The sequence below is a fragment of the Vigna unguiculata genome, chromosome 8 (genome assembly GCF_004118075.2).
Source record: "Vigna unguiculata cultivar IT97K-499-35 chromosome 8, ASM411807v1, whole genome shotgun sequence".
In the NCBI taxonomy this organism is placed as follows: Eukaryota; Viridiplantae; Streptophyta; class Magnoliopsida; order Fabales; family Fabaceae; genus Vigna; species Vigna unguiculata.
The window spans coordinates 11675948-11691944 of record NC_040286.1 but is presented as its reverse complement, the minus strand read 5'-3'; the positions used below and the strand labels follow the sequence as shown (position 1 = coordinate 11691944).

Genomic DNA, 15997 nt, shown 5'->3' with positions numbered 1-15997 from the left:
CATCAAGGCACTAGATGAGAATTAGTGTTAGATGAGTCAAAGTCAACTTATGAAGCTAAATGGTGAAATATCCCTACCAAACAATTACTTCCATTAGACAACTTAAATGGAAGGTTGATTAGACGAGTAAAGTCAAAGCATGCATTATACAAGTATCATAACTATTAGACAAGTCAAGATGTGATCATCAAACGACACATAAAAGTTAAATAAATCACCAAGTGATACAAAGATCAAGTCTGAGTTGAATAAATAAATTTTAATGTTGAAATTGGTAATCAAATCAATAAAAAATATATTATGATTAAAGATATATCTCAAGAATATCAAAGTTGGTCGATTATTTTATTAAATAGAAATATTAAGGCAATCTTATGTAATTGAAGATTGAGAATATTGTCATATGATTGTCAACCAATCACGAGCAAGGAAACGACTATGCAAATCAAAGATTGTAAGAGAATATCTAGATAATTAAAGCCATAACAGTACAATGAATATTAAAATTCAACTTGTTGAATAGCTAAAAAGGAAAAGAACAATGATAATTCACAAGAAGTAACACATTGTGATTGTAATATCAAGTACTTCCAGATGAAGCAAGATGCAAATATTTTAAGATATGAAGAATATACTCCATTGAATATGCATCAACGATATGATTATAAATATCGAGACCAAGATGAAGAAGACAAAAAGAATGTGAATGATATAGTGAAATGCTGAAGAAATAGAGAATGAGCAAAATTCTCAAATCTACGCTAGAATTTAAAGGGAGAATACTCTAAGTGCATCGAGTCAAATCCATATTTTGTAGAGTAATATTGGGTTAGGTGAAAACCATTGTAATATTGATCTTTACATTGTGCAATATATTTGTGATTGTACTCTCTGGTGTGAGAGATTATTATTGTTTATTGTAAGTGAGAGTTATTGATCTCGGAGGAAGATGGAGAAGGATACCTAGAGAGTTTGATACTCGTTGATATCTGAAGAGGTTGATGCTCGTTGATATCTAGAGAGGTTGATATTGTAATTTGGAAAGGTTTATACAAGTGCTAATTAAGGGATTTAATTAGTGAAATTAAGCGGTTTGTTTAAAATACTATATATAATATTCATGATTTGTTATTTTATTAGTTCTAAAATACGTTTAATATAATAGATAATTGCTTCACTTTGAATGTATTGAATTTTCTGCCATAGCTCAACAAGAACAATAAATGTAGTTTATGTTTGTGGAATTCAAAAAAAAAAAAGGAAGTGAAAGAAGCTAAGGACAAGAGTACCAATGTATTCTCTCTATTGTATTTTATTTATTGATAATGAATTTTGAACAAGTAAGGAGGCTACTAGATGACGAAAATAATTTATATTAATTTAAAAAAAAACTCTGTTATTTTATTTCAATTCTTGACTTGATTCTTCAATTATTTCATCTGACATTTACTTCATTACACTCCAATCTAAAACTGATCATTCAATTAATTCATTTTATCTTTGTTGAAATACATTTCTACACTTCTAAAAAGTATAGAATCATTATTAAGAAAACCAACCAACAACCTCACCCTAAAATATAATTAATAGTAATTTCTAATTGAACAATTACATAGAAATATGTTATGTTGGAGGAAAATTATATCTACAATATATTTTTTGTTGAAATGTAATGTTTTTATTTTATTATTATTCATGGGAACCTAAATTTAGGATTAGGGTTTAGGGTTGTCCCTTAATCCTTTGTATTATGCTTTTTTTAATATATATATATATATATATATATATATATATATATATATATTAGTAAAATTGTATCAGTGAAATTATTATTCACTATTTTACTTCACTAAATTTATTCAAATTGGTATCAAAAGCAAGAACATCTTCTTCATTCATTGTTTGTCACAGACACTGTCGTCCTTCGTTGTTCGTCCACAGTCCGCCGCCCCCATCCACCGTCGTTGTCACGGTTGCCGGTGTATATACATATTTATATTAAAATTTTGCATAAGTCCTATAGATACTACAATTGTTTGGTACTATAAGTGACTTAATATACATGTTGAAGTTAAAGAAAGATTCAAAGAAATTAGTGGCGTCGTTGTTGGGTACTTGTATAAGATATTCAGTAGTTTAATTAGTTTAGATTTGAGTGTATATATATGTGAATATAGTTAGCAGTTTTTAATTTTCTGTAATTAGTTACTCTTCTATGCTCACCTACTCTTGAGTTGTTTTCTTGTATGCGAAGTAAAAGACAGGTCCAAGACTTGTTTTTTGAACCTGAGATAGAAAGAACGGTGCCGAGATATATATCAGTAAGGCAAGAAAATAGAAGCAGCTCGAGAAGAGAAGACAACAACAGGGAAGAGGCATCCACTTCCATTTCAATTTAGCAACATCAAACGGAGAAAATGGTAGCAGAAAATCCAATATTCTGTATTAGCCTTATAAATATAACCATGTATGTAATTTGATATTCTACTTTATGGACTATGCTTTATGATATTTAACATAGAACTTAAACTGCTATGCAGATTGGGAAGAAATATATTAATGAAACTGCACCCCTCGAATTTCTGCCTTTAGTGATGGCAAACAATGAATCAATCGGAAATGTTTGAACACACTCATACTGACACATATATCAGTAGTAAGTTTTCCATATTTGTGATGATACTGATAAATAAAGAGTAAAGATTGTTATCGTTTGAGTTATTTTACATGAATATGAAAATTTTACACGATATGTTTGTGAGGCTTACAGAGGCACTTATGTTCTAGCTGCATGCAATTAGGAATGGATGGAGTACTAATAAGTTTTGAAGTGGTGTGTGTAGTTGCTAAGCATGGTTTTATAAGCACAACAAGAAGACACACAATGAATGCTGAATATGTCATTACCAGTTAACATGGATAATCATAATACAGAAGACACTGATTTTTCATCATTATGTTCAATTTAAAAATGACAATTAGACCGTTTTTGAAAAATAAAAATCCTTAATTTCAACTTCTTTATGAAAATGCTTATTCTTACATACTTTTACTGTAAATATATATTTTTATCATGTAAAATAAATTAATCATCTTAAAATACAGTAAACATAACAAAATTTAACTTTGATTATAACAATAAATACTTATACCTATAATTAATTGCTAAAATGATCTAATGTCACCTATGCGAATTATAGATTATTGGTTTAATTTCACCCCCTATGCCCCTTTTTTTCTTAAAAGCAAAACTTCAGAGATGGGAGGCTAAGTGGTATTTTGTTAGCAATAATATATTTACATTGTGAATTGATATATATACTAAAATTATTTTTTTAATTACTTTAAGCATTACATTTGAAACTTTCAAAGTGCTGTCACTGTAAATTATTTACGTTAGCTATGTATGCAAATTATTAATTAAACTCGTATAAAATAATAAAAGTTGGTTCTATAGATGATACTTCAACATCCTTGCAGTTAAAGATAAAATCATTCATGTCACAAGTTTAGGCCTTCTCTCTCCGGCAATATTTTAGACAGTAGGAAGTATAAACATTTAAAAATGAAACTTTAGAACATCATATAAATTGCATTTTATTAAAAACGGGCACTTATGTTTTTAATTTATCAAACCAGAATATACATCCATATACAAAGTCCAGCAGATAAAAGTAGAAAAATATAGTATCAACTAGGCAACAAAATCTGCTAACTGGAGTGAAAACTGAAGCAACTGAAAAAAGCAGAGTCATCCTTTTGGATGAGTTGCGCCTTAGGTATGAGTAAATACTACACCAGCACAAACCTCTGCTAGCTTTAAACTGCTGAATTTTTTTCATATATGCTTCAGTGTATTGCATACTAGTTGATATGCAAGTAGCGAACTACTTTGCATGTGTTAATAAATGCAGGGGCATTTTCTTGAGACGAAGAACCAGCGGATGAAGTTGAATATTACAAGCTATATTACCCTCCTCTCTGTAGTTGATATCAGCATTGCAAGATTTTCATTCATAATAAATTAAGACAGAATTCTTATACCAATGAGTGAATTGTAGGACTACTAAGAGTCCACTCAAAATTGAGAAAATAATACATCGTTGCAAGTATCAACCTATGTGGTTGACATGCATCACTCACTAATTATTTTCCAAACACCATTACATATATCAAAAGCAGTCATCTTAGAAGTATCATATTCAAACTTCTCAACTGCATCTTTATCCTTATCCACAATATCTGCAAATGAGGATTAGGGAGCAACCAATTTTTTTAAGAAAAGAATCAACAGATAATATCAGAATACCACAAAAAACAGATTAAGGGGCAGAGAACAGTAAATTCATCAAAAGGATACAGCCTGAGATTTTGGTTTGTTCACCCAAGTCAGGCACAATATTTGTCACAGAAGCATACATTGACAGTATCATCCTGAAAATGAAAAGAAGAAATGTTAAGTCCCTAATTTGTCATGTTTTTCATTGTTAAAACGCTTCATTTAGGATTGTTTTGGTTTTAATTCTTTGGTTTTAATCCATTTTCAGTTTTTCTTGTAAAAAATAGAGATTTTAGGAAAATGTGCAAAAATTGTGTTTTTAAGTTTTTTTCTTTTTAAGTAGTTATTATTCTAGTTTAGTTTTCCAATAGTAATTTCCTAAGTAGCATAGTTGAATTCTCTAGCTTTACTTTTCTGTTTTCATGTGCAGCATAATTTTCCAGGTTAAGTTTTGGTGCCTAAATTGATTTTTACCTTAGTACATTTAACTTGAGAGAACTCCTTGTTTTAGGTGCTGTGAAGGAAAAAGGAAGACAAGTAAAGACAAGCTAGTGACCAGTTGAGAAATAAATGAGAAGTCAATCAATGAGTGGATGGAAGAGGCTGGTTGCAAGCTGTGAAAGACAAGCTGCCGCACGTGCTGAGAGGTCATTCGAGGTTTCAGAGCTGGAAAAGACAAAGAAACCCACACCTGGCGGTTTGAGATGAACAGACAGCTGGACAGAGGAGCTGAACCTTGTCCAAGACTGGCTGTGATGTTGAAGCAACCTATGACAGCCAGTTGGAAGTTGACTAGGCATTTGCTGCATAACATGTTGACCTGCATTAGCCAGTCCAATTTAGAAGAAGCTGGGAAAGTTGACCTGCTGTTTAGGTTTTCTAGGACTAGAGTTAGGTAGTTAGTTGGTTCTAACCTGTTTTGACATTCGTTTTCCAGTTTTAGCTCTTTGCTTCAGCCTATATAAAGGCATGACTGGTCATTTAGAAACTTGTTTAAACAGTGCTTCCTTGGTGGGTTGTAGTAGTAGTGGCTTAGGTTAGTTTCTCAGAAACCTTTTTTCTGGTTCTGTACATTCCAAGTGCTATTCTCAAGGGCTGTTTCAGGTTCCATCAATTCAATTCTGTTTTTCGTTTGATTCTACTTTCCTGTGATGCTTTCTGCTTCATCTTATGATTCCTGTTCTTCTATTGCTGCTTCTCTATTCATTCTAGTTTCAAATTCATGCATTACGTTAGTTAATTTCTTCCTTCTTTATCGGAAATTCAAGTTCAATTAATGAACACTTGGTTCTCATTCTTGCATTTTATCTAGACTCAGTTTTTGGATTCAAGATTGAGTTTTAAGGAGTACAAAGTGACCACTTACACACCAAGAAGTCAGAATTGACCCTTGGCTAGCAAGAATGAAGCCTAGTAGGCATTGACTCAACATTAAAATTCTGGTTTATTTAGTTAGGTTTTACAGTTTTACGTTACTGCCTTTCATGTTTTTCTTTAAATTTGATTTCTGCAATTGATTTCACTTCCAGAATTTACTTTCTAGTTTGATTTCACTTTCAACATTTCATTTTAATCATTTGAAACTTGTTCTAATAGTTAGTTTCCAGTTTGACAGATTTTCCAATTATGAAACTTGTTCTATTTTTGGTTTGAATGTTCTATTTTTTATTTTTGGTTTGCATAATTTTGAATTTTCATTCTCCATGCATTTCATCAAACAGTTTGTGCATTCTAGGGTTTCACTTAGGCATTTCTTCAAACAGTTCTCGTATTCACATTTCCACGTAGTTTTTCTTCATTCTAACTTTCAGAACATGTTTCCATACATCATTCATGACATTATATTCATTCATTGGTCATTCCTAATCACTCTAGATTAGTTTCATGTTAGATTTGCATCTTTCTAATATATATAATATCATGCATTCTGTTACAGTAGTTTTATATACTCTCTCTACACTGTTTTTAGTCTCATGCATCATATCCATCCCATTCTTTAGATTAATAGTTGTTGTATCCTATTGTTTTACAGTTCAATATTGTAAATATCCCCCAATTTTGTGACAATCACCATGGTTAAGCTCTCACAAACTAGCTACTAAAATCAGAGTTCCTAGCATTGACTACATTAAAGGGGAAATTTATTTTTTGACTAGAGTTCTATGTGACTACGGGCTCTATCAAATGGCACTGTTGCCAGGGGAACAATGATTTAGTAGTCATTTGTGTCCAGTTAACAATGTTTTCTGATTTTTAGTTTGATCATTTTAGTAGTAGTTTAGAATTTTCTGCCACTGTTATATATTGTCTTTGCTGTGATTACTGTCATTTGTCTCACTGTATTTGCTGTGAGTATATGTCCATGACCATACCAGGCTCAATACACAAGTTTAATCCTGAGATTGAGAGGGCTAAACGGGAACTCAAAGAAGAAAATCAAAAACCAATTTGAGTCAGGACCTGTTGACCAAACTGTCAATTACACAACCAAAAGCTGCTAAATCTGAGAGACATGGCCTGGCGGCATGAGAGAACCTTGAAGGAGCTGGCAATTCTGGATGTAGGCTACCGGCCTCTGTGCATCCAGATTCCCTACACAGAAGGGTCTCTTAATTTTGAACTAAGGACTGGATTGATCCAGCTGCTGCAACAATTTTCCCAGCAACCTATCAACCAGATGCAGCTGTTCAACTCTAATGCTCAGCAGAAATATGTGCCACCACCAGCTAGGCAGAACTTAGCATCAAATCCTAGTCAGTTTCAACAGTTCAGACTACAAAATTTTGCACCACAGCAGCGTGTGAAACAAGAGACATCCTTAGAAGCTACCATTCAAGACTTGAAGACACAGATTGGCCAGCTAGCTACTACTGTGAATGAGTTGGTGGAACAAAAATATGGATCAATTCCTGCTCAGCCAGTGATAAATCCAAAGATTTGACAGAAGCTGTCTCCAGATTGCTTCCCTTGCACATTGAGGAGAATGTGTCACTCAAGTGAGGAGGGAGTGGTTCAATTTTCGTTTTTTTGCTTAGTTCTCCTTTGCTGCTTTATACATATATTGCTGCTTTGAACTTCTTTTTGCTGATTTCATCTTTAATTGCTTTGTTTTTGAGTCATATTGAGTCATTTGCTGTTTCTAGAGATTAGGAAAGGTGCAGTACTTCCATTTTGAGTTTTATTCTCTGTTTTGAACTTTCTTTGCTGTTTCAAAATTTTCTTTGCTGTTTTGAGCCTATTCCTTTTTCTTTTTTGCTGCTTTTGTAGGTTAACCAATAGTGCTTTACTGTTTTGAGATCAGTAGTAGATGTTTTGATTAGTTTCATTTGTTGTTTTGAGATTTTGTTTACTAACTAGTTTTAACTAAACTAACCAGTTTTTGTTTATCTTTGCTGATTTGAATTCACTAACATGTTTCTTTTCTGTTTTGAGATTTCTTTTTCTGATTTAGACAGTTCTTTCTTGTTTTGACTGTGTTGAAGTATCATTTTCAGTTTTCTGAAACTTTTTCTGTTACAGTAGTTTTATATACGCTCCCTGCACTGTGTTTAGTCTCATGCATCGTATCCATCCATCCCATTCTATAGACTAATAGTTGTTGTATCCATATTGCAAATATCCCCCAATTTGGTGACAATCAACACGATTAAGCTCTCACAAACTAGCTATTAAAATCAGAGTTCCTAGGATTGACACTCAGGTGTCCTCTATACTACATTAAAGGGGGAATTTGATTTTTGGCAAGAGTTCTATGTGACTATGGGCTCTATCAAGAACACATTTACATTCACTTTATGTACAATATGCTAAAATCAAACACCATCACAAGCAATCGAGAGATTACAACACGAAAGAAAACATGAATAACAAATCAATCATATGTATGAGGCAGCTTTACTATCTTCGATTCAAGTTTTGTAATTTACTTACTGAGCCCTTAGCTTGGTCTTCTCAATTTTCTGCAAGGTCTTCTTTTGCCCTTGGACAGAAATCCACTGCTGTTCTAGATCATTAAACTCTTCGCCGATGGCTGTGCTGATGAGAAACAGATGGTAAGACATATTATGCTATAAAGCTACGCAATTGAAAAGACAAAAACACAACTAGAGACATATCTAAACTCTTCTTTCAACAAACGTTCTTTTTCAAGTTCTTCCTCCAGTCCTCTCTGCAGAAGGTCCAGTTCCGCGTCAGAAACAGTCTCAGATCTAGCTTCCTCTATTTGCTGCTTGCAAGCATCTACTTTTTTCTCACAATCTGATTCATACAAAAACACATTCAAAAACACATTATAATGAAGAAGATCCACTCATACCAGACAACATTGATAAGAACTACTCCATATAAGTGATATAATTTCTAGAAAAATTCTAATACCACAACCTCGGCTGCAAAGTTAAGGTTTTTACGAGTCGGCGACCACAATTGTGGCTACATGTCCACAACTTCTCACAATATCAAGGAACAGAATGAAACCGAACTGCAATTTTAAACCTTTTGTAATAGTTAGCAATTAGCATACACAGAATCCACTTCCACATATGACTAGAAACACTATCAAATCCAATAGCTTTTGTAGGAGAGCGTTTAACAAAGACTCATTTGTAATCGAGACTATATCTATAAAAAGTTTAACAGCAAATTTGCAACATCCGACACAGAAAAGGTAACGAAAAGAGTGATACAATTGGTGATGAAAAAAAGGGTATTGGCACAAACCTTGGAGGGAGGAGCGAACGTCTTGGTGGTGGGAATGGGAAGTGGAAGACATAGAGAGCTTTTGTTGGTGACAATATGAGAGGTTGTTGAGGTCGCGCGGTTCCACCAATACCGTAACGAGGTCGTCGGTGTAGGAGATCAGCTTCTCCACCTCCATATTTCTTGAAGGTTCCGCCATCACTCTGCAAAACCCTATCTCCTCTCTCTTCACTCTTCAGAGACAAAATTACAAATTCAAAATATACTGAAAAAAAGTTTATTTAAATTAATTCCTTGATTTCATTTTTTTTTAAGTCATGAACCAAATTCTTCTTCACAGTGCACGAACAAACCCTCGCTAATTCACGAACCAAATCGAACATCCACAGCAGCTAACCTTCTCTTAGTGCACCAGCAAAACCCTTGGCCGCTACACAAGACAAATCGCAAATGCGCGTGCACTTTCCCTTCGAGTTCCTTTCGAGAACCAACGAACCTTCGAATCCCAAAGCGAAATCGCAAGAACACCAAACGAAAGTGCCTTTCGAAAACCCACGCCTAAACCCAATTCGTCTCGAGAAATAGAATTCTCCTTCCCAGAAAAGCCAAACGCAAATCAAATCTTCCCGCTCTCTGTTTTCAGTTCAATCTCTTCCCTTATTACACTTTCAATTTTAACTTCCTTATTACCCTTATTTTTATCCTCTGGACCCACAAAAATATCCTTGGACCCACAAATGCGTCTACTATAAAAAAAAATAAAAAAAAAAAAAATATATATATATATATATAAGGAATAAATATGTTTTTTTCCTTGTACTTTCAAATTGGTCCTTTTTTTAGAATTTTATAAAAAAAATATCATTATACTTTTAAAATATTTGAAATCCATCCTTCATTTTAAAACGGTGTTAAGTGATTGATGATGTGTCTAATAGAGTTGGTGACCTAGATAAAAATAAATGACACGTGTTAATTAAAATTTAAAATACTAAATAACTTAAAAGTCAAATAATGTTTTAATTAAAGTTTAAAATAAGAAAACCTCCTTAAAAATTAGACGTGTTTTATGTTTGTCAGAGAAAACCCCATTTGATAAGCCAAGTTGCATTTTGTGTTTTTTTTTTTGTTAAATCATTCTAGAGGTCCCATTTTTATATCGAAATCTTAAGAAGGTCCATTCATTTTTATTTGACTTAATTAAGTCCCTATTTTTGGAAATTCATTGCAATCAATTCCTTTCTGTTAGTTGTACAGTAACAGAAAAATTATTTTTTTTATTTTTTTTAAATATATATATATATATATATATATAATTGTCACGTGTCAATCTGACATTGTGCCACATGACAGAGACAATATGATGTGGCAGTGCCACGTGTCACTATTGGATGTGAAAAATCTCAATGTAGTCCTTGTATTTGTTATTTTATCTTAATTTGGTCCCAAATTTTTTAAAATTGAATCAATTTCATTCATGTATCAAATTTAATTTTTATATAATTTTACAATGGTATTTTTATTATAGTTCATATTTTTAACAAAATTAGGTTTATTTAAATCTATATTTTGCACTGATATTTATTTAAATTTTTTTAAAATATTTATATATCTATAATTTATAGATAAATGTTAGAATTGCTTTAAAAATAAAAACTTTATAAATTCAAATAGGTATATTGATAAATATATGATTAGTTTAAAATTTCACTTCAATATTTCAATGTTGATATTCATACCCATTCAAATTTGAAGGATTTGTCGACCATTATTGAATTATGTCAATCTTTGACAAAAACAAACAAATTAAAGATATTTTACTTGATTGATTTTCTAATTCATTTTATTTAACTCTTAATGTTTATCAAAACAAAATTTGGAGTAAGATGAAAGATGAATTTCTTGAACGCAATATGGTTATTTACATTCAAAAAGGAATAACTGGAGATTTTTATTCCGAATAAATTATTGTTGGGTTCAAAATTTTTTACTATATGATTTCAACTATAATATTAATTATAAATAATATTATCATTTGTATTATTTTTATAAGCATTAGTATTTATAATTATTAATAACATATTATTATAAATATTATTTATAGTGATAGTAGTAAAATTATAACAAATATTGGTATTATAATAATAATAATAATAATTGTTGTTATTATTATTATATGTTACTATTATATATTATTACTATTAGTATTATTAACATTATTATTAGTAGTAAAGTTATTATTCTTATTTGTAATATATAATATTGTATTGGAAGTCTGGGTACATCCCATTAGTTAGGTACAATAGGGAAGTTTGGGAGGGATATACTCGGCCACGGGCACGACAGGAAAAGGTGAGGCACAGTCAGTAAAAGAAGGTTAGAGTGGTGTGGTCAGAGGCATATGTCTCGACCCAGGAGCCGTAAACATCACGGCCCAATGGCTAGACACATTTGAGGCACTGAAGTCAGGGAGTGGCCTGGTAGGATGGCAGGCACGCGCAGAGTGGAGGCCGAGTAGGTATCGGCCCTGGGTGCCTGGTACATCTCGGCCCAAGGGTTCTGATGCGTAATGGGCTAGCAGTGCAGAGGGGTAGACCCATCCCAGTCACGGCAAAGATAGCACACAGGCCCAAGAGTTTGGAAGTCCAATGGAATGTAGAAATGTTACCGTTAAGGTATGAGAGGCAGTTACTGTATTGATTAAGATTCCTTAGTGTTTAATGGGAGAAGGAAACCGCTCTGTAGGCAATAATGATGGGAATAAGGCCAGGTAGTATAAAAGATATTTGGACTGTCTAGTAAAAGGTAAGTTTATCTAAAGCCAATATCTAAAGAGAGAATATCTGGGGTTATTACTGACTTAAGCATCGGAGTATTTGCAGGTACTCACCCCTGACGGTAGTCCAGAAGCAGCTGTAAAGAGAAGGGACGCAAAGTGGGCGGAAGAATACAGAAGGCCTTTGAGATCGCTTGGCTCTAACCCTTACAAGAACAAATATTATTACTATTATATATTTTTGTTAGTAATTACATCTCAATTTTTTTAGATTATGATAAATTATTTTTTGTCTTAAACTTAAAAAAAAGGTATATTGATAAATATATGATTAGTTTAAAATTTCACTTCAATATTTCATTGTTGATGTTCATACTCGTTCAAATTTGAAGGATTTGTCTACCATTATTGAATTATGTCAATCTTTGACAAAAACAAACAAATTAAAGATATTTTACTTGATTTATTTTCTAATTCATTTTATTTAACTCTTAATGTTTCATTTTCTACGACGAAGATTATCAAAACAAAATTTGGAATAAGATGAAAGAGGAATTTCTTAAATGTAATATGGTTATTTATATTAAAAAAGGAATAACTGGAGATTTTTATTCCGAATAAATTATTGATGAGTTCAAAATTTTTTACTATAAATTATTTTGGCTCCTCCAAAATTATTGGTCAAGATCCGTCACGGGTTATTATTATCAACTATAATTTATAATCATTATTACTATCAACTATAAATATTATTATCATTATTATTAATTATAATTATTTTTATCATTATAGTACTAATATTATTATATTACTATTATTATTATTATTAAGAATTATAATTATTATAATAGTTATTATTATTATTGTTGTTGTTTTTATTATTATTGTTAGATACACATTTTTAGGGATGTCAACAAGGCGAGTAGGGTACGAGTAGTAGTTCCCTCATACCCTACCTGCTGGATAAATATATGTCCCGTATCCATACCCATATTCATCGGGTACCCGCCTATTTTTTCATATCCGCAGGTATCCACGGGTACCCGCAGATATTTACAAAATTATTTAAGAAACAAATATTTAATCATAAATTCAAATAAAATAAAATAAAATACATCAATGTCATAAATTTTGAATAATGTTCAAATAAACTCAAGTTCATACAAGTCCAAATAGTTATAAAAATAAATATAAAATGACGTTCAACATAATGAAAATTTTTTAATTAGTGCTTTGATCAATAAACTCACTTTCTCCGATTGATTCTTGAAAAATAAACAAAATAAACAAATAATAAAACTCAACTGCCACGTGTTAAGTATTCTTATTTTGATTCCATCATTTGACAACAAACATACCATACCATAAATGTCACTGTCTATATAGGGTTTGATGTATATGCCCAATTTCAAAGAAAGGAAAGACAATAATGTCAAGGGGTGTACCTAAAAGAAGACAATGTACCAATACTTGAAGTTGGAAGAATGAAGACAGAAGAGAAGACAAGATGTGCAACTTAGAAGAAATTAGGTCAGAATTTTTTTACTAATATATATATATATATATATATATATATATATATATATGGGTATTTTTATGAATTAAAGTTTAGCGAGTACGGGTATCCACAGTACGGATACTATGATATCTGTACCCGCCCTGTTAACATGCGAGTATCAAAAATATTCGTACCCGTAGATATCTATTTTTAACATTCGTTTCCTACCGTTGCAGATACCTGCGGGTACTTATCATTTTTATTTGTTTTGTTGTTCATTTATTTTTCCATTTGAACAATTATTTCAATTTAAAAAAATAGTTACTAAAATTAGTAAAATAATAAAACTGAATTTTTTATTATTATAAATAATTATTTAAATTTAAAATATAATAATTAAGAGGATAAAATTGATAAAATAAAAAAGACACCAAAAATATTTATCTCTTTATATATGTAGTTGTATTAATATTAATATTATTATTATTAGTAGTAGTATTAAAAAAAAATTTATCACTACGTGATATTATCATAGTGGTATTATTATTATTATTATTATTATTATTATTATTATTATTATTATTATTATTATACTTAGCCACATATTTTACTTTTATTTACTATGAGATCATATTACAATTATTTGCTCTTTGTATTTGTTTTGTTATTCATTTTATCTTTATGTCTTGGTATTTTTTGAATTGAAAAAAAAAATAGTTACTAAAATTAGTAGAATAATAAAACTGACAAATAATTTTTTATTATGAATAATTATTTAAATTGAATAAATAATAATTAAGAGGATAAAAATGTAAAAACGAAAAAAGACATAAAAAATGTGTATCTCTTTACATATTTAGTTAGTGTATTATTATTAGTATCATTATTATTTTTATTATTAATATTATTAATATTCATAGTGATGTTATTAGTATAAGTGTTTTTTTAATTATAAAAAATGTTATTATACTAAATACTTTTGCTAAATATATTTTTAATCTTTTAAAATTTTTATAAGTTATAATTTATATTTATATTATTATTATTTTAATGGTTACATAAATATAATAACAATTATATTATTATTTTAAACATATTTGCAATAAATAAAAAAATATGCATATACACACGCACGGGTCATATACTATTATAATTATTTTGTAAAATCAATTAACTACACCATATTGTGATATTAATTTTATTTATTATATTTAAAACTGAATTTACAAATTCATTGATAATAATATTTAAAACAATATAACCTAATTTTCATGATATTTATTATTTTATTTTTATATTACTGTTATTATTATCAATTATAACTCTAATTATAGTTATTATTATTATTATTATTATTATTATTATTATTATTATTATTATTATTATTATTATTATTATTATTATTATTATTATTATTATTATTAGCTCTAATTATAATAATAATAATTAATTATTATTATTATTAACTATAATTATTATGATTAGTATTACTACCAACTATAAGTATTATTATTATTATTATTATTATTATTATTATTATTATTATTATTATTATTATTATTATTATTATTATTATTATTATTATTATTATTATTATTATTATTATTATCATTAACTACAATTATTTCTATTATTATGATTAGTAGAATAATAAAACTGACAAATAATTTTTTATTATGAATAATTATTTAAATTGAATAAATAATAATTAAGAGGATAAAAATGTAAAAACAAAAAAATGACATAAAAAATGTGTATCTCTTTACACATTTAGTTAGTGTATTATTATTATTATTATTACTATTATTATTATTATTATTTTTATCACTACAAGATATTATTATAATGATATTATTGTTATTATTATTATTATTATTATTACTACTACTATTATTATTATTATAGTTAGACACACATCTTAAATTAATTTACTACGGATCGTATTTCAATTACTTGTCATTTTTATTTGTTTTGTTGTTAATGTATATCTTTGTATATAATTATAAATTATTATAGTTGACATTAGCCTTAGTGTTAGCATTAATATTAATATTAATATTTATAGCATAAATATTATTATTATTATTGGTTCATTATTATTTTTATTATTATTATTATTACTATTCATAATGGTGTTATTATTATAAGTGTGCTTTTTTCAATTATAAAAAATGTTGTTATACTAAATACTTTTGTTAAATAGAGTTTTAATTTTTTAAATTTTTATAATTTATAATTTATATTAATATTAATATTAGTATTTTTAATGGTTAAATAAATATAATAATAATTATATTATTATTCTAAAAAATTTTAAAATAAAAAAAGTAAAAAAATGTTCGCTCAATTAACTATATTATATTGTGATATCAATTCTATTTATTATATTTAAAACTGAAATTATTATTGCATCACTTAGATTTACTATTTTATTACTTGAATAACAACATTTACAATAATATAACTTAATTTTCATAATATTTCATTACATAATACTTTCACTATTTTACTATTTAATATACAAAATAAAACAAATACGTCCCGTGCGTACGGACGGGTCAGTATACTAGTTTATATAAAAATTAAATTTGATATAGGGATGAAATTGAATTAGTTTTAAAAAAATTGGGACCAAATTGAGCAAAATAAAAAATACAGGGACTACATTGAGACTTTTCACATCCAATAGTGACATGTGGCATTGCCACTGCCACATCACATTGTTTCTGTCACGTGGCACAATGTC

At 29.2% G+C, this 15997-nt stretch overlaps 1 protein-coding gene across 3 annotated transcripts; it reads right to left on the bottom strand.

Annotated features, from left to right (window-relative positions):
- Positions 1-3987: 3987 nt before the first annotated feature.
- LOC114193334 (kinetochore protein SPC24 homolog) lies at positions 3988-9644 on the bottom strand. 3 transcript variants are annotated; one of them, XM_028083084.1, is made up of 6 exons: positions 9375-9644; positions 8999-9242; positions 8395-8536; positions 8210-8311; positions 4361-4434; positions 3988-4242 (listed from the first exon to the last, which is right to left on the bottom strand). In XM_028083084.1, exons 2-6 carry the CDS (start codon positions 9174-9176, stop codon positions 4136-4138), a joined length of 603 nt encoding a protein of 200 aa, XP_027938885.1. In that variant the 5' UTR covers positions 9177-9242; positions 9375-9644; the 3' UTR covers positions 3988-4135. The 3 variants fall into 3 exon arrangements, with proteins under 3 accessions (XP_027938885.1, XP_027938886.1, XP_027938884.1); XM_028083085.1 differs by having other exon boundaries at positions 8999-9210; XM_028083083.1 differs by having other exon boundaries at positions 8999-9644.
- Between the last annotated feature and the right edge of the window lie 6353 nt (positions 9645-15997).